We start from the raw sequence: 23,550 nt of genomic DNA on the forward strand, positions 1-23,550 counted from the left end.
CGCCGCTGCGCGGGCCGTAAACAAGGCGCTGGCGCGGGCATGAGGAGGCCGCGGGTGCGCGGCGGGGGCCGGAGCCGCAGCCGCAGCCGCCGGGGCTGAGCCGCGCCGCCGCCGCCGTCTCCTGCTGCGGGCGTCCCCATCCCGCCGGACGGGGGTGGCGAGGCCCGTCCCGCCACCGCCGCCATGAACTTGGCCAGTCAGAGCGGCGAAGCCGGCAACGGCCAGCTGCTCTTCGCCAACTTCAACCAGGACAACACGTAAGGGGGGCGGCTCGCGAGGTGGCCGCGTGGTTCCTTCCCGCTGTGGGGGCTCCTGGGCCCGCTCCGCTCCGTGCCTCGCAGCGGGGCGGGGGTCTGTCCCGTGCCTGCGGTCAGCAGAGGTGCCCGCCCCGGCGCACGGCAGAGCGGAGCTAATGGTCGCTGGAGCTGTGGCTCTCAGCGCGCTGCCTCCCTCCCTCCCTCCCCCAGGCTCTTCCCTCAGGGAGCTCATCCTTCTGGTCGCCCTTGCGAAATATCGCTGCCTCTTGTTTTGAAAGCAGGCGGGGGGGAGGGGAGAAGGGGGGGGTTGCTTGTGCTTCTTGGTGATGCCCAGCCCTTCAGGACAGGCTGAGATGATTCGAGGGCCCAAGTCTTCCTGGAGTTGCTGAGACTTAGTCTGCAGCTTGTTGCAGCTGTCTTCTCGTATAGATTTTTTTTTTTTTTTTTTTAAAAAAAGATCACCTGCCGTCTGTGGTGAAGCAGTATGCTGCAGGCTTAGGGGTATATTTATGAGCATATGCTTCTCTTGAGTTTTGACTTTTCCCAAAGAATCTCTTTGTCTAGAGAGAAATACAGTCCTTGAAATTGTGGTTGCTTCCATCGTTTGTTTAAGTTCTAGAAAGAGTCCGATAGTCTGTGCTATGCATCTTACAAAACATGTGACTGTTTCAGTGTATTTAAATTGCAGCATAATAATCTTACATGGGATATTTTAGTGCAATATTTTCCATTTAAGAGGTGTTAATAGTAGGGACTGGATTAATCTAGGTTCTTTAAAGGAAGATGGGACTGTTTTGAATACTTAAGAGATGAGACTAATGGGGATAACCTAAAGGGACTTGTACATGAGAATGAAGGAGGAGTTTTGTTTTAGGAAGTGAGTAAGAGGAAATGATCTCAGACTGGGATCATAGAACATAATCCACTTGTGGATTTGGGGGAGGGGGATTCTGACAACTTATTTGTTAGTTTTATAAGCTATAGTAACTTATTCTCACAATAGCTTTGACTTTCTTTTCAGCGTATATTGTAGTGTTTGGAAATTTTGAAGGCAAGAAGATTGCTTGTGGTGACTGCTAAAATTGAGGAGAGAGGCCACATCTCTTGCATCACAGAAGGAAAAGCTGTATTTGCTTTTGTAGGTTATGTTGGGGATTCTGGGGTGAAAAGAACAACAAGTGGGGCTGAATGCACTTGAGACAGGAGACTTCTAAAGTAAATAACTTATGATATATGACATGGGGAGAAATAGCCTTCTACACATTTGTAAGTAAATCATTACCAGTATTCTGTTGTTTGAAGCTGAAGATTTTTACAGCTGCTTTTCAGACTTTTTATTGAGTAGCATGTAGAGCTCGCTCTGTCATTGAATGTACACGCCCTCGTTGTGCTCATATATGGTGCTTTTTTTTTTTTTTTTTACTCATTACTAGATAAAACAAGTCGTAATAACTGGGAAATCTATCACTTCTGTTTGTTGGTATTTGTAAAGACCATTATATAATTTCTGAACTGTGTTGCCCTACTTGATGATTTAAAAACTTCAGTATTTCTGCTTGCTTAAAACTGGTGCCTGTTTTCACTTTTTCCTTAGCTTTGTGGGATACTGTATATAGTTAAATATCACCAAGTTGTCACAAGACAAGAATGTATTTCTTTTGAACAAGACAGTTATAGGCTTGACTTGAGAACTGACCTGAGACTGAAGGAAAAAGAAAACATAGTATAAGCTTATCTCAATCTTCTTTGGCTTATGCAACTTGAAACGTTCAGTTAGCTTTGTACGGAAAATAATTTTCTGGTGCAATTTTATTTGAAGGGCTATTAGGAAAAATGCTTCTCCCTTAAGGAAGAGTGAGGTGTGATTTTCTTTTTAACCTCTTTTTATCAAAAGGAAAAAATGGGGTGAGATGAGTTTTCTTTTGTCTTCTAATTTTCAATTGTATATCCTACTTTCCACGCTTTTTTTCATAAATTCATTTTTTTTTTTGTGTATTTTCATGTTAGAGCTGCATTTTGCTTTCAGCATTCTGATTTCCATTGTGTGGGTAGATTTAAAAAAAACACCTTGAGAATAGCTGACTGGGAAATTTTTGTGATGTTGCAATTGTATTTTTATGCAATCCAATTCTAAAATCTTGAGCTACTAAGTCTTTCTCGTCTTCCTGGTATCTTTTTGGTTTTCAGTTATCCATTACTGAAGCTATATACTGAGGAAAAAAAAGTGCCTGTTCGTGTGTGGGGTTTTTTTTTTTTTTTTTGTCTCAAAATCATTCTCTTACTAAAACATTGTCCAGTGTGTTGTGACCTGAAAAAAACAAGATGTATTCTAGATCTTTGTTTGTTTTTCCTTCATGCATGATCTGTCTTCATTTCTTGTTTGAATAGAGAAACAAAAAGTCAACTGTCTGGGTCTGTTAGCATGTTGTTATAGGTATCTAGAAAATACCAATTTGCCAGGTGGAAAGAGCTGAGATGAAGTATTATTAGGAATTAATTACGTTTTCCAATGCAGAGCCTCAGAAAACGTATTTATTTTCAACTTGTGTTATGGGTAAATAGAATCCTTTTTTTTCCTTCAAGATAGACAAGGTGAACAAATGCACATTCTTTCAATTGGTATATGAAAGGCAAGCTTTATTTACATCTTCCTAATCAGTAGAACTCATGTCATATTTTAGGGTGTGCTCTTGGAAAGATCACTGACAGAAAACTGAAAGGCAAACAGCATGGGTGCTTTGGTATTACATGTAAAGCTTTTGCCTTCAGTTTCAGCAAGGTTCCAGTTCCACTTACATTCAGATGTGTCTTCCTTACCTAGATAGTAGTCCCAATTGCCTTGTGTAAGGGAAAGATGGTACTTGTTGCTGGAAAAAAATAGGTCTCACCTAACTTTTTTTGAGCTTACCAAAGAGTTTATTACTAAACTACTGCATCCTTCCTAGAGGAAATGAACCTACAGTACTATTTTACAGTCTTGTGAAAGTTGATTTGTTGATAGTTGGAAGAATGCTGTCAGCATAAAAGCTGCTGTAAACTTTCTCAGTTGTTGCAATTCCTCTTGATACAAGCCAGTATCCTCTTTATCTTGTATTTTTTCAGACCTGCTATTTTTTTTAGCATTCATTCATGAATGCTGTATGTAGTAACATTAACTTGCAATGACATAGATACTATTCCAAGAGACCTGTCTTGCCTCTTCATTTCATGTTGCCCAAAGCTTTATTTACATTAGAATTTTGAATTTGTGACTGAGACTGGGGCTCTGCTTGAAAAACGCCCCATCTATAATGCAGCAGAAGCAGTTGCTTTGTGCGTTCACTTTGATGTAATACATTCTTACTAAGTAAAACATGGAGAAGGTCATTTTTGGAAGATGAGAATTTGCTTGTTTTGGACCTTTCTACCGTGTGAATCAATCATTGTACAACTCAGTGTGACTGGCATTTTCTGATTAAGAGGCTGCAGATAAAAGTGAAATAACTGATCAGAACTCAGGTATTCTGGCAAAACTGTGCAGTAGAAGCTTGTAGCTGATCTTGGTGCAGGTATATTCTAGCAGCTACAAATCTTTAGCTATATATATTTAGTATGATTAAGCTAACCATTGTTTGTATTATGTCTGGGAGAACTATTAAGTTACACACCTATAAAAGTGTGTAATATTTTTAAATATTTAAACTTTGTAAAAATTTTAAATAGTTAAAAGCTCATATGAATTTCTGTGAGATGAGTTTAACTTTTCAGTAAATGTAATCATGACCAATGGTAATGGAATATTCAACTTTCTAACCAAAGCATAATTCTAAGATCTCAAGATTTCTATATATACCTATAAAATAGACAAAGGTTTTAGTCTTTAAATTATTACATAAATATTTCTAGAGAAATACCTTGAAAAAAATAGATTCACTTAAAAGGCCTACACGTTCTATTTAAGAAAAAAGCAACCTACCTTTGAAGTTACACAAGTTAGCAGATTTTTAGAGAGGTTCTGGTTGCTGTTTAAAAAAGAATGACAGAAGTTGCAAACTGCAGTGACCATTTTGTTTGTAAAACGGACTCCTGACTAAAATACAACATAAAACCTTGATTATGGACTTCTAGTTAAAACATTTATGCATCTTATTGACAGCATCCTCTACAGTCTCTACTCCCATTTATGTATGGAACTACATGAGACACCTATCATCCATGTATCTGTTCTTTCTGATTTAACTCTGTCCTTTCTTGCCCAAGTAAACCACTTTAATTCTATATTGTGAGCAAAAAGCTGGTACGCTAATTTTATAGTGCTTCATGTTACTGAAATTGCATTATAATTCTCATGCCGTATGATGGTTGGACTTCTGTATTACAACTTCTTTTTAATTATTTTTTTATACCTGCTTGTGATAAAAGAAACGAAGTGTGATGAGCATTTACTTCTATGCCTTCATTTCTCCTGGGTCCAGGTGTCATTTATTGCAATTCCTGACAGAATCGGGACAGGAAAGATCTTTATTCCAAGAAGGATTTAAAACTAAAGGAAAAATAGAGGGAAGAGAACATTTAGCTGTTAAGAGTAGTGATGTTTACTTGGATTGTGAAGTTTCTGTAGTGCAAAACTATTGCTGCCCGTTAAATGATGGAAATTTTGGCCTTCTTTCGCTGTAGCACATTTAAATTTGTGGGTTTTCTGTTTTTTCTTCTTGTTTTTTCTTTTTTAATATAAGACCAATGGGGAAATCTCCTGCAGTTTTTTTGGAGTGGTGCTGGTACATGTTGAACATCTGTATTGGCTCTTGCCTTAGTAGAAAGGTCATGAATGTTTGTATTTCAAACATGTCTGCAAGATGTTATAACTTTGGTTTCATCATATGTTTAGGAGAGGGGGAAATAAAGCAAAGTAAGCTTTTTAAATATTTTTTTTCTTTTCATTGTTTTTTCTTCCCTCTTCATCCTAAGCCTTTGCTCACTTTTTTTCTCTAGAAATGTACATTGGTTTTGAAATGGGATAGAACAATAGTGTAATGAGCCTGTATTGTCATGAAAGTAGGTTTAATGAACAAGTTAAAATAGTAGTGACTTCTCAAGTCATGTCTATGCTGCAGCTGCAATTGATTTTAATCTTTGAGAGGGTTGCCCTTCAAATCTTTCTGATTATTAATTAGAGTTCCCTATGAAATGGAAAGGAAAAACTTGTTTTCTTCATTTGGTTATTTATGTTAAAGAAGCAAAAGAAAACCTGTACCAATTTCTACCTCATTTGAAAACTTGTTTTAAAATAGCCACAGAGATTGAATCAGCTGATTTCTTGCTGTAGGTGAGTGTACTTCACAGTGAATGTCAGCATCTTGAAATGAGTGTGTGAAATATCTGAAAACGCTATTTGCTTGATGTGGTTAACTTTATTTACGGCAGCTTCTCTTAAAAATGCTCTCAAGATTTATATAGTCTTAGATCAGACTACAGTATTGTCTTTGAAAAAAGTGACTAAAAACAGCTTCATAAATCATGAATATATTGGTAATTTCGTATTTAGTAGACAACTGATGATGAAATAGCTCAAAATCTACAATATAAGGAGCTTGTAATAGAGGCTACACATGATAGGGCTAAAATCGCATGTGTGTACCATAACATTAGAAGGAAAATGGTATTTTTTTTAGATATTGATTTTTATTTTCAATTTCAGTCTCTCATCAGCATCTGAAAATTGGTGGTAATAAAGCATAACGCCTACACTGTAAAGGGAGCTTCTATTAAACTTCAGTTTCTTCTTGTTGGCCACTCTCTGTTTGGGCAATAGCTGAATGGATTATTGATCTTATTTCTTCCCATGTGGTTGCACATTTTTTAGGAGGTGAGGTAATTTTGGCTAGATACTTAGACATCACTGTGGGATTTGGTCATTTAAATAGGTATTAGGTGTCTTAAGGGCTTAAGTGTAATATCAGTGTGAGGGAAGATGAGGAATCTAAATCATTGTGATTATAACAGTATAACATAGTAGATCCTTTTTTTTTTTTTCTTTTTTTACATATACAAAGCTCTTTTCCAGTTGCCTAATAAGTAATCTGAGAGTATTAAAAAAAAAAAAAAAGGCAAACCCAAAAATGGTATTTTTGAACAAATTTGGTTAGTTTTGTTGTGCCTGTGTACTGAAACAAGTTGAATTATGCTGACACAGCTTGTGAAACTTTCCTACATAAGCAAATGTCTTCTGACTTCTTCATCACCTTGATTCAGAAAGAAAAAAGTCAAAATCGGTTGTAATGGACGGAGAGAGCAGTTCTGTGGCTTTTTCTTTTGGGCTATTACTCTGCCTAATTTTTTCTTTTCTTTTTTTTTCTTTTTTTTTTTTTTTTTTTTTTTTTTTTTTTTTTTTTTTTTTTTGTTATCATAAATATAACTTGGGCCTTAGCAATTCCTTGTTTGAAGCTCAGTTAAACTATTAAGGGTGGTCAGTAGGACAACATGGGGGAGTGCTTTCTGGTTCCAAGGATTCTGTCGCTGGAAGAGTGATGCAGTAATGTTGTGTATTTAAAGTTATAAGTGCAGAACAGGAATGAACTTGGCTATTTGTTAGTGTATTACTAGGCAATGTGAACTTCTCTGTGAGGAAATCATCCTAGGTCTTTTGCAGAACGTTGATATTGCAAGGAGCCTTGTGACTCTGCATATTTTTAACTCAGTTGAGTGCTTGTTTACCTTTGAAGTGACAATTTTAATGTTATTCTGCATTCAGCTTTCTTTCGAGGGAAGCAGTGGATGATCTAAGAAGAGCTAACTTGTGACTTTTTTTTTTTTTTTTGAATTAGGTTTGTATGTTTCATGGAATTCGTCTTTTTTCATTGGGTTATCCAAAAATTTGTTGAGAATGATGCTAAAGAGTTTTTGGCAACTCATCAGATACAATATGTTGAGCTTATCAATTTTGTCCAAAGTAAAACTAAATTTAGTGTTTTTAGGGTGACTTATAGTAGCAATGGAATTTTTCGCAGCTGCTTCTCTGTCTTTAAGCCTGATATGCTTATTTAATATCATGGTTATTGACTCTAGAGAGGCTTATTCTTCCAGCCTAGATGGTGCACACTTTTTAATTTGAGCACCTACATCTTCTTAAGTATGTTTTCTTAATCAAACTGTGCCAATCCTATTTCTTCCAGAAAAGAAGACCATACTGTAATTCAACAATTCACTTAATAGCTTGGAACTTTAATTTCAGAGAGCCATGTTAGTAACAGTTCTTAATCTTCTGAGAACCTTGAAGCTTAAAAAAAGGCTCACTTCTGGAGCCAGGAGAGGGAATATAAGAGCAAGAAATCTAGGAATCTGCGTTATATTCTAAATGCAGAACTGATTGTTACTGCATCTGAAATAGTGACTCATCTTGCTGAGTACTGCTTGGGAGGGTGGTGTGGCAGGTGACTGACTGGCTTTGGTTTGAGCTTTGTACTGCATGACTTGACAGTTTAGTTTATCAAAATACAGCAAATTGGGAGCTAACGATTTATTTTTTTGTGTCCCTGATAATGCTTTTAGTTTATATATATACTTCTGTAAAACTATTCATTGTTTTCTTTTTCTGTGATTTAAAATCATCTTCCAAGGAGGGAGGAGAAATAAGAATGTTCCATCTTGGTACATGAAAGTAGCAGAAGATCATCTGCAAGATAAGCTTAAAGGTTTTGCTAGCTGGAAATTCAAAACCATCTCTTTGACTCTGACTGGAAAAGCAAAAGCAATTAAATGGTCTATGAGCTAAGTGTGAAAAATTAGTAGAGGAAAGAAGGATTTGTAGTCAGTTTTATAATGTTTTAATGTTAAAATCTGTTTGAAATCAGTGACTAGCATTTTTGAGAGAATGCCTCCGATCAAAGATTTGGCATGAAAGTTTCTGAGATTGAGACCTAACTATGCTCTTGGGACATGCCTGAATGCCATCAGATAAAACCAGAGGAAAATTAGTTGGCAGTCTTAATTCCTTTTTATTTTTTTTAACTTGAAAATTGTTTTGGGGTGGTTGGGAAAGGTTGCAATGTGAAACTTTCAGACAATCCCAGTTTAAAAGGAGTTTCTTGTAGGTCACCTTTCATGATGAGGTAATGATGTAATTGGTTTGCATTACATTATTCAAGTCATCTTTCAGTTTCAGTTTATATGGGATGGTAGGGAGAAATTGCCAGTAAGAATTTAATGGTAGGGTTAAATTAAGCTGTGAAGTCTCATGTCTGAAGACATGAAATAGGATTCCACACTTGGGACAGCTCTAGAGCTATTTGGGCTTTTCATACTTCAGGAGACTTGTCTATATCTTTTTCTTGCTGTTTCTACTGGGCTACCCCAATGAGAGTTGTAGAATAGGGTAGGAATCTGTCCAAGGGTAGTTCTTAGCAGATTTTATTTCTGTTCCTGACTGGTTTGTTTCTTTTCCAGATCCCTTGCTGTTGGCAGTAAATCGGGCTACAAATTCTTCTCCCTTTCTTCTGTGGACAAACTAGAGCAAATCTATGAATGCAGTGAGTATCTATTTCTTTCCTCTTTTGTGTTTTTTTTTTAATTCCATCAGCTGACTTAATTCAGGATGAGTAAGACAGATTTCACTTTTTCACAGCTTGAGAGTCACATAAGAGGAACCTTAAGTTTATGATGAAATATCACACAAATACAAAACAATTGATTGCTGACAGGGTAAAATCACATGTCAGTGTTATATATTTAAGATTAGAGGGCATGCGGTGAAATCTGATAATAGCTATGAGAAGGACTATTTGCTTTTGTAATTTTATGACCAGTAGTCAGGTTATCAACTGAGTACAACAAAGTTCAGTGAGTTGGGAGAGTGTTCTGGGTCTTTATCCTGACTTTTGGGGCAGGTTTTGAGCATGATAACTGAAAGTGTTCTCATCCAAAATGTTCTCATCCAAAAGGGGAATAATCTAAATACTAGAAACTCTTCTGTTCCTGATCACAATTGAATAGGATATGAAATGGAAAGGGGGGAAGGCTCAGTGGAGAAGTGTTACTAATTGTTTTGGCAGGAGTTCATCCTCTTCCGTTTTTTGAGATGCTAATACACTATGAATGCTATGCATGAGTGTTCTTACTGTCCTACAAAGTCTATGTGAATGGATAGTACCAGTAACTATGATGCCAGGGTTTGTAGTAGGATCCTAATGTATCATGCTGCAAAAGAGTTGTCTTCAGACTCCATTCCCAAAGTGGCCTGACCTTGTGGCATCTCAAGTTTGAAAATGATGTGACTCACCTTTTACCTCCAGCAACAGCCTGATTCTGTATACAGTCAATGGAGAGAAGTAATTGTGAAGGGCAAATTAGGCATGTGTGATCAGCTTAATTTGAATGTTGCAGCTACATCTGTCCATTTGAGTCATGGTCTGGTTGTACTGGTTAGTAGAGGTACTTGGCTTCTGTAGTATTTTAGGCATTTATAGTATCTGGCCTGATATGACCCTAAAACTTCATTGATGATGGTTCCCATTATATGAGATGCTGAGTAAATGTACTGAGAGAGACAGGAGTATGTGGAGCTGTTTCTTCTAAGGTGGTCCTTGAAAGGAAAAAATGTAAATTAATTGATATGCTCAAAATCTTGTGGCAAAATGTTGAAGTAGCTGAGATTAAATTTAGATCTGCTGATTCCAGTCCAGTGGTGGAATTGTTCTAGGCTGCCTTTATTAGCTTAACTTCTTTCATATTAGAAGTCTTCTCTGTGAGCATTAGGGCTGTAAGTGTAGAACACAAAGCAAATAACTTTTAGTAGAAAATGGATAGTTTGAGCTGTGTAAGCCATTCTGTCTTCATAGGGCATGCAATTTCTGCAGCAGATCTGAAGACTTCGATAGTTTTATTTTTTTCTGTGTCATTACTTGTTAAATAATTTTTAGTCTTTTGGTTGAAAACAATGCCTGTTTAAAGCTGTGCTCTTGGTATGGAGGTAGAGGACTTCATGCCTGTTGGGTACCTCAATCCATGAAGGAAAGATATTTTGAGGCTTTCTGTTCTCTCCCCTTGTCCCAGTTTAGTTGGTAAGTGGTTCCCACTTTTTCAGGACTTTTTTTTTTCCCAAGAAAGATTGATCTGCAAGTTTCTATGTAAGTGTCTAAGCTGGGGAATATGCTGTAACTGTCTTGCGTTTTTGAAAGCGTGACTGAAAAGAATGGGAGGCTTCTCTGTCCACTCTCCTCACTGTAAAAATCGCTTAACTCCCAGCTCAGTTGATTCCCTTGTAGAAATAAGTATTACGGAGGAGGATGCTTTACAGCATAATGAATGCTTATAATCTGCTTTGTTCTTGGATTAAAAATTGAATAAAAGCACAGCTGATCATTATCTATGTGGTTCTTACCAGCCCTTGTCTGTGATGCTGCATGCTTGTGTTTATGAAGCTGTAATCTTGTTATGTATTTACTTGTTCTCCCCTTGCTGAAACTTAAATCACTTTACAGTTCTGCTCTTTGTTCTGACTGTATTTTCAATCTTAGTTTTTTCATAATCCTCACTTGTACAGAGTAAGGAATGGCATACAAATAGGTAAAAACTGTGTTTAACTACATTACTGTGGGACTTAACTAGTACTTCTGAAAACATGGTTAATTCAGGTCAGCTGGACATAAGATGTGCAGTAGAGCCTGGCACTTTACTTGAATGATTTTTCATGGAAATCATTCATGACTTGGCAGCTATGAAAAGATTGTATCACTTGCTTCTGTTACAGGAAGACAAAGTAAGAGATGCATCCCTTATTTTTAAAGCGAGCTTGTTTAAAAGCCCATCACAAAGCATTTCTCTAAAAAGACCATCTGTGTTGTAGTATAGTAAGTCTTTTCTTGCAAGACTGAAGAAATTTCTCTAGTTTTTAAAGATCTTCTCTGAAAGTTTTTCTTCATGCTTTTGTGGCTGCTTAATTCTTAACAGTGTTCTTCCCTGCTTGCTTTCTCTGCTGGCTAACTTGCATCATTGCAGCAGAACACAGCACAACACTTTTTTCCATCTAAATTTCTGCTGCTGCTCTTTCTGCTCTCAATTGCCTGTTCTCCTGCCAGCTCTGGGAGAGGTTTTCTTTAAAAAAAAATAAAAAATAATCCCAGCAACTCTACCACATTTGTTCCTGAATGGGGAAAGAAGCTGACTTCTTCCTCCCCAGGGATATAGAGCAGCCATACTGCGTTTGGGGTCTTTTTATGCTGGTCTCCTAACTTGTGAAATTAGGAAGGGCTCCAGGATAGATGGAAATCTGATAAAAGATTAAGCATTTTACAATATAGGGTATGCGGCCAGACTGGTTCAAGGGAACATGGACCTGTGCCTCTTTTCATGTGGTGTTTGTGGCAACAAGAAAATGATGAACAACTTGAAAACAAAATTATTGCTAAAACACACTATTCCAGTTACAAGAATGAGGAAGCAATGTTTTCAAAGCCTCTCTGGAAAAGTATTGATAGAATATTTGGATAAAAGTTAATTCTGTTGCATAGAATAGTGAAAAAGCTTAGTATTAACCAGCTGCTTCTCCTTAAGGGGAGGCTATGTTCGTGTGCTGTCCTCTTGGAAGAGCTTACAGAATTTAAATATTCTCAATATTTTTCTGAAATAACTGTTGAGAGTGATCACTTTAAAACCAGATACGTTAAACAGTGGTGCACTGTTACATGCTGAGACTGTAGTACAGATAACACTTTCTCAGGGAATTTCCGTCTTTGGTAACGGGAACATGTTAGTTGTTTGTATCTATTGGCCAAAACAGAAGCCTTGAGAAAAATATGTATTTATTTTATATATATACTTATGTATATAAAATATTTTAATATATTTTTTTTCTGGCAGTATTCCTCTTTGGAAAGTGTTAAGCATTGTGCTCATCCAAATACTGGTTTCTGAAAAGTTTAACTGCTCTAACAGACCAAGGCTGAAGGCTCAAATAGCTTGTTTTGATTCAGTTCTGTAACAGAATGGCAGATGTAGCACATAGTAAAATTCTCTTCCGCTTCCTTCTAACTCTCTAGGGCTGATGTTTAACAACTCCTTCATTTTGCTTTAGTATCAAATGCATACATGCAGCTAGCTTTGCTAGCAACTGCCATTTGTCTAGCAAGGGAGTAGGCTTTCTGTTTTCTTTGATTGCCTTAGAGCTCAAAATGCCCCCATACTGTTTTGAACTGTTCCTCTTGACTATTTAAAAACTACTCTGAAAAGTATATCCAGACAGCTTTCTGAGGGAAACCTCAGGAAGGGAGGGGGAAAGAAGTGCCAGGCTAACAGATGATGGGCCTTGACTCCTACCACCTTGGTCTAATGCCAGACTATAATCAGATACTCTGGAAGCACTTTGCTGAAGAGCCTGGGCTCTGCTCCCTCCTGCTGTTTAGCACAAACTTTGAATTGTGACTGTGTTCCTCCTTTGCCTCCAGTGTTTTCATGGTAGAATGCGTGGAAAAAAATAAAGCTGCTTTATGGCTACACATACGTGCTGTGCTTCCAACCTCAAACCATTCAACCATTCTGTGGTTCTATTAAAGTGTTTTTAGCAACTGTCAGGTAAAAGGTTTGTGGGTGTGTTTTGTGTTTATTTTTACTGAAAAAAAAAAAAAAAAAAAAGACACACACCCACACACCCCTACTGATTAGTGGCTGAAGCAGTCTTAGAGCAAATGAGTTTACCTGCTTTTTTGACTACAGTAATCTTTCTTCATGGATCCTTTGCGCAGAAGTGCTATGCTGTTTGTCACCAAAAATTCTTCAGGCACTGCATCACAGAAATCTAGGTAAGTGTAGGTTTTTGGCAAGGTATATGAAGAGATAATCGAAAGGTTGTAAGATTCTGGAATTTGACACCCTCGTATTTTACATAAGTTTGCAATTTTTCTTTTGGATCAATGGAAAAAATAGTAGTAGATGCTGTGTTCTGAACCACAGGCTTGCGTGATGTCTGGAAAAAGCCCTTGTGAATCAGCTTTCACTGATTTCAGCTTTTTTGCTTTAAAAACCCATCCTGCATCCTATCTTCACTTAGACCTGTTGCAGCGGAATGTTTTTCTTAGAAAATACTTTTAGACAGTTATTTCCTGATAATGTGTGTCATCTTCCCTGAAATCTTCCTCTCTTTTTCCCCCTTACTGTGGTGTCTCAGCTGACACAGAAGACGTGTGCATTGTGGAGAGACTGTTCTCCAGTAGTCTGGTGGCCATAGTTAGCCTTAAAGCTCCACGCAAGCTGAAAGTTTGTCACTTTAAGAAGGGGACTGAGATTTGCAACTACAGTTACTCCAACACCATCTTGGCTGTGAAACTCAATAGGCAGGTGAGTAGTAATTTTGACTGGGTGAAAACAAGGGGAGGGATTATGGGTCTTCCTATGGCACTTCCTCTGCCTACTCCCTCCCACCCTTGGTGACGGAGTTACTATTTGAAATTTTTACTTTTCCAGTTATAGCTTGGAAAGGTGTGTAGACACTTGATATGATTTCACATAAATGAAAAGGTTGAGTGTTAATATTCACGTGAAGAGTCTCCCATGGCATCTTCTTCAAAAGCAGATAGGAAACTCCTATGCGCTTCTTAAATACCTTTTATATGAGACACTAAAATGTTAAAATTGTTAGTATGGCCCTCAGATATGTACTCGAACCTAATTTAGACAAAGCTGCTTGATCTGTTCTTTCACAGTGCAGATGTTCATTATGTCTTGATTTGGGGACATGGGGATTAACATCATATATCTCATTGAGGAAGTGGGTTTCAGGCTTCTGTAAAGTCATATGGCATCCGAGTAAGCGTATTAGGTTAAATATTTTTTATTCTGTATTTATGTCGTTCTTTAGAAAGAAGGTCTTGAGTAAACTGGTCTGACCTTGTAGCTGACCCTGTTTTCAGCAGGAGGTTGGGCCAGTGACCTCCTGAAGTCCCTTCCAACCTGAATCATTCTGTGACCCTAAATGTAAAAACTAAGTGAGGCTGCCCATTCCTGTTTAGGCTTCAACTTAAAATTTGAGTAGATATACATACACACTTGTAATGTTTTTAAATACAGTTTTACTGAATTCTTAAGAAAGTGGAATCCCTGAACTAGTAAAGTTTTTGTGCTGAGTACCTGGAACCGTGCTCAGATACAGTACTAAATCATCAGTAGCTTCTGCTGCAGGTACAGGCTTCTCTGTATTCAACTAGGTCATTCAAAGTGAGAAAATGGTATCTGAAGGAGGAGATCATCTTTCTCATTCTCCCACTGCAGTAAGGTTTGAAAAGATGAAATTCCCATTTAAAATCACAAAGAGCATAGTGACCAGTTAGATTTCTGGCATAGTGAGGTAGCATAAAATAGGTGATTGTCTTGTTAGTCATCCAGATGTAGTCTAACAAAGCACAAATGAGATGGTGAACTTAATCCAAGTTCTAAAAAAAGTCCTTCACTAAGATTAAAGGACATGAGAAAACAATAAGTTCTGTAACTAATTTTAAAAAGGTATGTCTTGCATATTTTTCTATTTAACCAAAGCAGAAAATTAAGTCCACACGTAAGAATCTTCCTTTTGGGGAGGAAAATATATGAGGGCAAGTGTAGAATAACAATGAAATAGCATTAAATGAAGGTTTCTAGCCTGCTGATTTAAACTAGTAATTTAAATTGTTTTAATTTAAATCAGTTTGCACTAGTGTGATTGAGAGAAGTCAAGTGCACTGGTCAGTTCAAGTGACTGAGTGTAGTATTGCACTGTTGAAGCCTTGTCAAGAGATGTATCTTGTCTATCTTCTGTCAGACTCTTATTTCTTCCCATCAGGTGGGTACAACCTTTTCTCGATTAGAAGGTACCTACAGCATTTTGGGCAATTTTTTTTAGGATTGATAACTTTATATAAACTCTGGTTTTATACCAGCATTTCATTTTTTTTCCTATATCTAGAGGCTGATAGTGTGTCTGGAAGAGTCTCTTTATATACACAACATACGAGACATGAAGGTATTACATACGATCAGGGAAACACCTCCCAATCCTGCAGGTAAATATTTTGTTAGACCCTAACATAACTCTGGAAAAGCGTATTCTGTGTCTGTTTATGACTGTGTTCCCTAGAAGGAACTAAAACATTGTTAGATTAAAGTGACAGGTACGTAAGCAGTGTAATAGTCTGCCCCTTCAGTCCAGGTGAAATTTTTAGGAACAAATGGCAGATTATGCCCATCTCTTGAGCTGTATCTTTCTGATATCTTTGTTTCCTAGAGTGGATGTAACAAAATGTTAGTTCAGAAAGGAGAAGTAGAGGTCCTTACAAGCTAGATACTGCCTGAATTTGGTACAATTAAAGCGTATGTCGGGTCAGTGCTTCCGGAGCTAGGGTGAGTTTGGGAAATTCTACCTCTTCTTCAGTTATCGTAGTTCTTAGTGTTTTTGTACAGTTCTTTGTATTTCATTAATCTTTAAAGTTGGTTGACCCTGAGATTACTTGTCCTATTTCCTGTTTCTGTCAATGCCTTGTGAGGATGTTTTGAATTAATATTTGCAATATACAAACACAGAATCAAAAGCTCTGCTACACAAGTTTTGGAATTTACCTTTTTATTGTTTTTTCTTATCCCTCTAGGATTGTGCGCATTATCAATAAACAATGACAACTGTTACCTGGCCTACCCTGGGAGCGCAACCATTGGAGAAGTACAGGTCTTTGACACCATCAATCTGGTACGGGTCTTCATGAATGCTATTTCCACTTTTAAAGATGCAGTTTTTGGAAATGATTTACCCTCAGAGAAGAGTTAGTAGATACTCAGGTTAGCTCCCCCTACTACAATTTACAGTATCTGTTGTAGCCGGACTTCCCAGAAAGTTGACAAAGACATTAATGTTTGGGTGGAGTTAAGCATATAGATAGAGTAGAAACACAGTAACTTACATTTTAATTTTTAAGTAACCTCCTTCTGTACATTGGTATTCATACCTCAGTGATAAGTTTTATACTGTTATCAGTCACTGAAACAAATATCCAAGCTGTTGCATGCAAAATAAGACCTGTTTGCTTTAAATGCTCTTGTATATAAAGGATAGAGCTACTTGTTCACAGCTCATAACCTGTGCTATACTAAGGTTCTATTCTATTGACTCACTCCTGCAGAGAGCTGCTAACATGATCCCAGCTCATGACAGTCCCTTGGCTGCTTTGGCATTTGATGCAAGTGGTACTAAACTTGCCACTGCATCAGAAAAGGTAAGGTGGCTTTTCATGGACTTACAGACTAGCAATCAACATGAAATTTGTTTCAAAGCATTTTAAGTAAGTTTAAAAAAAGAACGATTGCTGTACAAATGCCAAAAAGGAAGGCTTATGGTTATAATGACAAAACTAAGAACTGTTAATGATATTTAACACAATTTTCATGCTGTTAAATGTTGGGTAATAAGGTTATTTAAATAAGTACATTTTAATCTGGCTAATCAGGGCAATCCTCTAAGCGTTCCTGCCATTAGTGCAGGATATTCATTAGATATTGTCTTATTTTGATGCTGTCTTTCTAATGAGAGCAAGACAGTTGAAGTGAAGCATCTTTCATGTCTTTAGCACATGATGACGAATTATTGTCTCTTTGAACAGTATAAACTGGAAAATGTGAGGCCTCCCATGTTTAGCTAATATGCTTAGAATCTAGAGATGCAACATGCTTTCACCTGATAAAGGCAGAAATATGTCCAGGTGATTATACTAGTAGGTAATATGATTGTTTTCATGATTAAATATGATAAAAGAAGAGGCTATGCTTTGATGCCTAGCTTGTACTTATATTAGTAGCTCTCACCTCTCATTTCTCTGCCCTTCAAATACAAAATATTTACAGAATTTATTCCTAGGATGTATTAGTGTATGATGTACATCAACTGTGGTAAGTTTATAGCAAAATGAGTTATTGCTTGTGATTCCAATGTTCACCACAGCTAATGTCCAATGCAGGTACTTGAAATCAAAAATGGTTTGGGGATGATTTTTTTTTCTTCTTTCTTTACAGGGGACAGTGATCAGAGTATTTTCCATTCCAGAGGGGCAGAAACTCTTTGAATTCCGAAGAGGAGTGAAGAGGTAAAGTTCAAATAGTCAGTTTTAAGGCTCATTCCATGCATCTTCCGTATATTCCACAGTTGAGTTGACATCCTGATATTTTTTCTGCTTTCATGTTCTTTTGCCCTACCTGTATGCTTAACATCTTCAGATTGACAGTCTGTTGGGGGGGGGGAGGGAAGATGTATCTGTCCTACAAATCAGTCCATTCACAATTGTACTTCTTGCCTTTCAAAAATGTATTGGTAAGGGCACTTGTTTAACATAAGTTGCCTTTTGTAAGGTATATAGTGATAGTATTCTTATGGCTTTACATATGGCTGCAGTGTTTTCTGAATAGTTACTTCAAAGCAACTGATTCCTCTGTCTGATTGCCATAGTGCAACTTCTCTTGAGATTATTATGCTAGTTTCCTTAAGCTCACTGGGGATTCGTTTGGGAAAGATTGCAGTTCCATCACAAAACGGAGATGTGAAGCAGAGGCAGTACAGCTAGTATTTTCTCTCTCTTCTAAGTTTTGCTAGCACTGTAATGATTGGAAGTCACTGTGATGTGATACTGCAGCTTATGGTAGTAGTAACTATGTAGTTCTTCTGGATTCTGTGCAGAGATAGGACTGGGTTCGGACTTACTAATTAACTTATATCTAACGTGTGTCAGAGTTGAAAGTCATTAATGGGGATTTTGCTCTTGAAGTGCCCTAAGATGGTATCAGTGAATAGGAAGGCCTGCTGTAGAAATGTTCTCTTTGTTATCTTCAGAAGTAGTGATGTTTGAGAAAGCTGCTTCATTATACAGATCCTTTAGGCACTTTTACTTAATTGTGTGTGACCTGCTGCCTGGGAGGGGGGAGAGGGGGGGAGCAAGTGATTCTGCCATGCTGCCAGAGTACTTGCTAGCTCTCACATTGCAGCTCATGCGAGCGTCTTGGAACTTTAGTGTTGAATGTACAGAGAGACTCCTGCCTGACAATGTGGAGAATTAATACTCCCATTAGAAGCCTCATGAGGTACTTAACAGTACCTTTTTTCTTACAGCACTTGATGCAGCATTTGAATGTCAACGCTGATGCCCCAATGTTTTGGGGGATGGGGCTTTTTGTTTGTTTGTTTGTTTTTTCCCCCTAGGTGTGTGAGCATCTGTTCATTGGCTTTCAGCATGGATGGCATGTTTCTGTCTGCATCCAGTAACACAGAGACAGTGCATATCTTCAAACTTGAGACTGTGAAAGAAAAGTAGGTTTCAAAGGTGCTTTAGATTATTCGAGAAAGGCTTTTAAACTGATTATACTTGAGTGGATATGTTCTCCAAAGTATAGACGGACTTCTTTTGAACACTTCCTTAAAATTAAGGGCGTAGCAAGTAAATTATGAATCTGTTGCTGCTGCTGAGTTGCAAGCTGTTCTGGTGAATAGAAAAGGTATTTCTACCAAAGAGAAATTGGATGTCCTTGGCAAAAGAATGTGAGGCAGTTAAATGTTTTCAGTATGTTTTGCCTCTTCCCACATCAATATGGGAGGAACTGCCTCAGCAGTACCTTCCAGCTGCCTATAGGGATTTAAAAGGCAACAGGCTGTTGAACGTTCTTGTTTGTTTAGGAGACCTTCTTATTTGTAATTTCTCTGGAAGGTTTTGGAGACAATGATTGGTTAGTGATAAAAAGTGAATAAAAACTTGTTGATCAGGTGTAGTACTTCCCAGTGGATTCTCCTTGTATGTAATAAAACATTGAAATGCATTTTCGTAAACAGAAGTGTCAGTTTACTGTAAATGTTCTTCAGCAACAGGTGGAGGATAGTGTAAATTGGGTGTATCAGACTTCTCAGCAGTATAAGTTTTTTTTCTGAATAGAAACAAGATAACTGCTTAACATCTTCAGAACTAAAGATTTCAAAGTGCTTACACCTCTGTCTCCTACAGTGTGAAGCCAACATCAGTCTCTTCTCTCCTCCCTCCCCCTTGCCTTTTTGTGCACTGTAGACCTCAGGAAGAGCCTACAACCTGGACAGGTTACTTTGGAAAAGTGCTCATGGCCTCAACAAGCTATCTGCCTTCTCAAGTTACAGAAATGTTCAACCAGGGTAGAGCCTTTGCTACAGTTCGACTGCCGTTCTGTGGACACAAAAACATCTGTGCGCTTGCTACGTGAGTAAAGGAATTGAAACTGCGTTCGCCACCTAATGGGCTGCTGCTATTGAGCTAGGGAAACGCTGACATTATAGGAGGTACCTCATCTCTGCCAAAGCGGGTAATATGCAGGGCATTGGTTCATCTGTAATTATTTCAAGGCCTCTTTCAGTTTAAGAACTGTGTGAGAGCTCTAATCTCACAGTCCATGGAGGAGCATAATTCTTGAATGTGTGATAGGCTGTTTCTAAGCATTGTTTAAAGATGATGATATCTTTTAATTTTGAAAGAAGGGTTTTGAGAATGCACCCATGAGCTTATGGCACTTACTTTAGAGTTATACAGAGTAATATTGTATTTTATGCTGCTAAATTGCAGAATCTGTTAACTCTGTGTTAAAGTCTTTGAAAGTAATTTCATATTATTCTTGTCTCTAAAATAACAGCTAACATCATAGCATTCACTTAATTATGATGTCTAAATGTAGCCTTTATTCTGTCTTCACCAAAGGCAGGGCCCGTTTGGCACAGCTACTAAAGCAATAAGCTGAGCAATAGCTTATTTTGTGGGGTTTTATAGTTTTATGCTAAACTGACTTAATGTTTGTACTTCTCTGATCTCAAGGCCCAGTTTAAGCAGTATTTAAGCCTTGTAACATTTATGAAATAAGTAAATACTTCACGTTACAATGCTCGTCCACAGAGTTGCACAAAGCTGGTAACAGGGTAGTAACTTCTGAATTTGTTTTACTGTGTTATATAAGAGTTGTCTGATTTCCATGGCATCCTGCTAGCCCACAGAGTGGTGATGCCCTATTCCTTTGTGCACTGTTCCTTCCTATGTGCTGTGTCTGTGCATTCCTTATCTAGAAGTAAGAATGTGTAAAAATAATGGCTAAAATCACAGAGGGAGGAGGGATGCTCTTTGATATGAAACCTGTGTTCTTTATTTCTCTTCCTCCCATAAACCCTGCTAGAATTCAGAAGATCCCTCGTTTATTGGTGGGAGCTGCTGATGGGTATCTCTACATGTACAACCTAGACCCCCAAGAAGGAGGAGAGTGCACACTAATGAAGCAGCACAAGTAAGTTCACGTGAGATGAGGACTATTGCATTTCTTTACAAAATCCAAATGATTTTTAAATTTATTTCCTTGCTGCCATAGTCTAACCTAGAACAGCTCATTTCTTTAAACTAATTTTTTTTTCAGGCCTGTGACATGAATGAGTAACTCCAGAATCTTTCTCCCTGGTATCTACTACACTAAGCACCGCTCTACTGGCAGAAAATTAACAGTGTCTGATTGCAGTGGAGAGTCAATCGTTGTTAGCCATATTCTCCTGTTTCCTCTTAGATGACAGTTTAAGTTGAGTTACTTTGACAAGAACTTGAAATGTCTGACACACCATGCACTTCATCAATAAATGAAGTGGTGACAGATGAGAAAAAGGCATTATTTTGATTTTACAGAGGGAAGTCTAACCTATGGAATTACCTGTATTCTCTCTCTACAGGTACCTTTAATAAATTTCCTTGCTCATATAAGACCAGCCAAACAGTGTATTTTGTAGCAGTACTGTAGAATGGTTCAGGGAAATATAACAAGGCCTTGTTATTTTTCTAAGCACTGGAGAGAACAGACAAGGTAATATGATTGGATTGCATTTATGATCAATCATAGAATTAAAGCCTCGTGCTGATGATTCAGATCTGCAAGTTCTGTCAGCTGTGTAATACTGGTCAAGAATGGATCTTTTAGAAAGCTTTTATCTGAACGCTTCAAGGCTTGACCTGTGCTTTCACTTGCGGATGAAGTGATGTCTGTTTAGAGTGAAGCTTTTTGTCAAGTTCTTAATCTTTGAAATAGTCTAATACCCTCACTAGGAGGATTTTCCAGTACATGTGAAGCCACCGCTTCTGTTGTGGACACTGCTCAAGAGACAATCTGTAATAGTGCTGATTGGATTTTTTTTTTAACTTGCTTGCTTGCTTTTTGTTTTGGGGGATTTTTTTTTTTTTTTTTTTTTGGTTTTCTGTTTTAAACATGTGGTCTGAGTCATTTTTTTTCCCTAGGATCAGCTGCTAGGGTTCATGTCCTGATGCTATGTCAGAGATAAATGCATGGCTGACACGTCTTCAGTGTTAAATATGAAATACAGTCAGAAAAGTGTCTTCTTGACCGTCCTCTGGCATGGTGTGATACTTCTCTCATATGCAAGTGATGCATAGTATAGGGATGGGAAAAGATGCCTGGCATTCCTGAAGAGACAAAGTTTCCCATATTATATGTGTACCTGTATTATTCTTGCATGTCTGATGGGATATTCTTGTGTAGCTGTTAGCTAAAGCTGTATTGTGCCCTGGTAGATCACCTTAACCTCTCCAGCTAACCTCTCTCTGCTTGGTAGGCTTGATGGCAGCATGGAGCCGGCCAACGAAATTTTAGAGTCTGCATCCCATGACCGACCATTGGTAGCACAGACGTACAGTGCTGCTGTGACTAAAGGTACATATGTGCCTTCCTCACCCACAAGGCATGGTAAGGAGAGGGCTGGAAATGGGGTGGAGAGCACCTCTGCGTATTGTTTCGTTCTAGATGGCTGATTGAGCTCTTCTGTTTCAACTCCGAGCTCTTCATAACTATCGATGTGATGTGAAACATTGGTGAGCAGTAGGGAAAGAGCATCTGTGATGCACAGTTGCCTCAGCTAAATGGATCAGTGATCTTTGCTGCTTCCTGGGTAGATCTTTGTCTTGGATTGTGGTTGGTTACTGCAATATTTGCAGTATTTCTGAAATGGTTTTTTTTGAGATGCCTAATACATAATTACTTCATACAAGGGTTCTGCTTCTAGGCCTTGTGGAAAGCATCTGAACTACAGCCCTTATTTTGCAAGGGCTGTGGTAAGTGCTTCCACAATTCCTCTGTGGAAGTGGTGACCTTTTACCATGATTCACTGTTTTGTTAAATTGAGCAGATGAGAATTTGGTTAATGCTGGAGTTCCTCAAGTGAAGGGAGCCTGTGCATGCAGAGTTACCATCTCAGTATGGTGCTAAAGTGCTGCAGTTGCAGCTGTTGTAGTTCATGAGTGAGAGTAGAAAACCAGCATGCATTCTGCACACATGGAGTTCAGAAGTTTGATCAGAAACTGCTTTTGACTTGGAGAGGCATGGTTCATGATGAAGGCAAACATAGGATGGCAGTGAAGCTGTTTCAAGTAACGTTTGGTACTTCAGCTTGAGTCGGTCGCTTTCTTGGATCCGACTTTCAGTTTGTGCTGCTGATCCCTCAACTACTTACTCTTTTCTCTGCAGCCTATTCAGATGACCTGGGTGCTGTGGGTGGAGCTTGCCTGGAAGATGAAACCAACGCACTTAGGCTGGATGAAGACAGTGAACATCCTCCCATGATTCTTCGGACGGACTGAACTTTGACCTGTGAACTCACTCCTGAAGCAGAGAACACTGGCTTGATGTTTCTTGAGGAATCTCGTGTTATGCTGCTATGAACTTTGACATGAGCTGGGAGAGAGGATGATAGACTCTTAAGTTTTAAAAGTCGTAGCTGTAGTTCTAATTCTGTACCATTGGAAAAATATATGATTTTCAATTCAGTGGCTTTTAATCTTGCTTATCTATTTTAGCTGTGGTTTTTTTGTTGCCAAAACCTGCTGTTTGTGCAGCCCTCAGAACCTACTAGCTTTGCATGCATTCATGTGCCAAGCAAGCATAGGAGAGGGAGAGAGAGAAAGAGAGAAGCCACTTTATAACAGACTCAAGTTTGTATTTTTTTTATATATGTATATAATATTTAGCTTATATAAGGAAGGAGTAGAGAAGTGGTTCTGGAAGCTGAGACTAGTTCTGCACTGACAAAGGTCCAAATGGTTTCCTGTGCATGGGCTTGCAGGCATACCTAGTGACTGACACGCAACCTTTCAAATGCAATGGCCTGTCTTTTGGGTTTTTCCTCCCCTTTCCTGGACCATTTTGTTAATTAAAATTCCTTCTGAATGTTGTGTATTTGTGGGAGTCTTCTGTTTGCTGGGATGGAAAATGAAGTCCTTCCTTGCACAAGGATATAGAATATAGAAAGTGCCTGTGCAAGGAAGAAGAA

The 23,550-nt window shown here is 38.3% G+C and overlaps 1 protein-coding gene across 5 annotated transcripts; it reads left to right on the forward strand.

The window, feature by feature from the left end:
• Nucleotides 1-23,452, forward strand: WIPI2 (WD repeat domain, phosphoinositide interacting 2). 5 transcript variants are annotated; one of them, XM_062588340.1, is made up of 14 exons: nt 206-257; nt 1,279-1,395; nt 8,679-8,761; nt 12,942-13,027; nt 13,393-13,562; nt 15,163-15,259; nt 15,842-15,939; nt 16,370-16,462; nt 17,256-17,326; nt 18,433-18,540; nt 19,286-19,450; nt 20,409-20,516; nt 21,841-21,971; nt 22,749-23,452. In XM_062588340.1, the coding sequence occupies exons 3-14, from the start codon at nt 8,757-8,759 to the stop codon at nt 22,859-22,861; spliced, it is 1,245 nt and encodes a 414-aa protein (XP_062444324.1). In that variant the 5' UTR covers nt 206-257; nt 1,279-1,395; nt 8,679-8,756; the 3' UTR covers nt 22,862-23,452. The 5 variants fall into 5 exon arrangements, 4 of the variants coding, with proteins under 4 accessions (XP_062444322.1, XP_062444323.1, XP_062444324.1 ...); XM_062588341.1 differs by lacking the exons at nt 206-257; nt 1,279-1,395 and adding an exon at nt 1,417-1,523; XR_009959986.1 differs by lacking the exons at nt 1,279-1,395; nt 12,942-13,027; nt 22,749-23,452 and adding an exon at nt 20,643-20,946 and having other exon boundaries at nt 1-257; nt 21,841-21,920.
• The last annotated feature ends 98 nt before the right edge of the window (nt 23,453-23,550 follow it).

The sequence above is a fragment of the Rhea pennata genome, chromosome 15 (assembly GCF_028389875.1).
Source record: "Rhea pennata isolate bPtePen1 chromosome 15, bPtePen1.pri, whole genome shotgun sequence".
Taxonomy (NCBI): domain Eukaryota; kingdom Metazoa; phylum Chordata; class Aves; order Rheiformes; family Rheidae; genus Rhea; species Rhea pennata.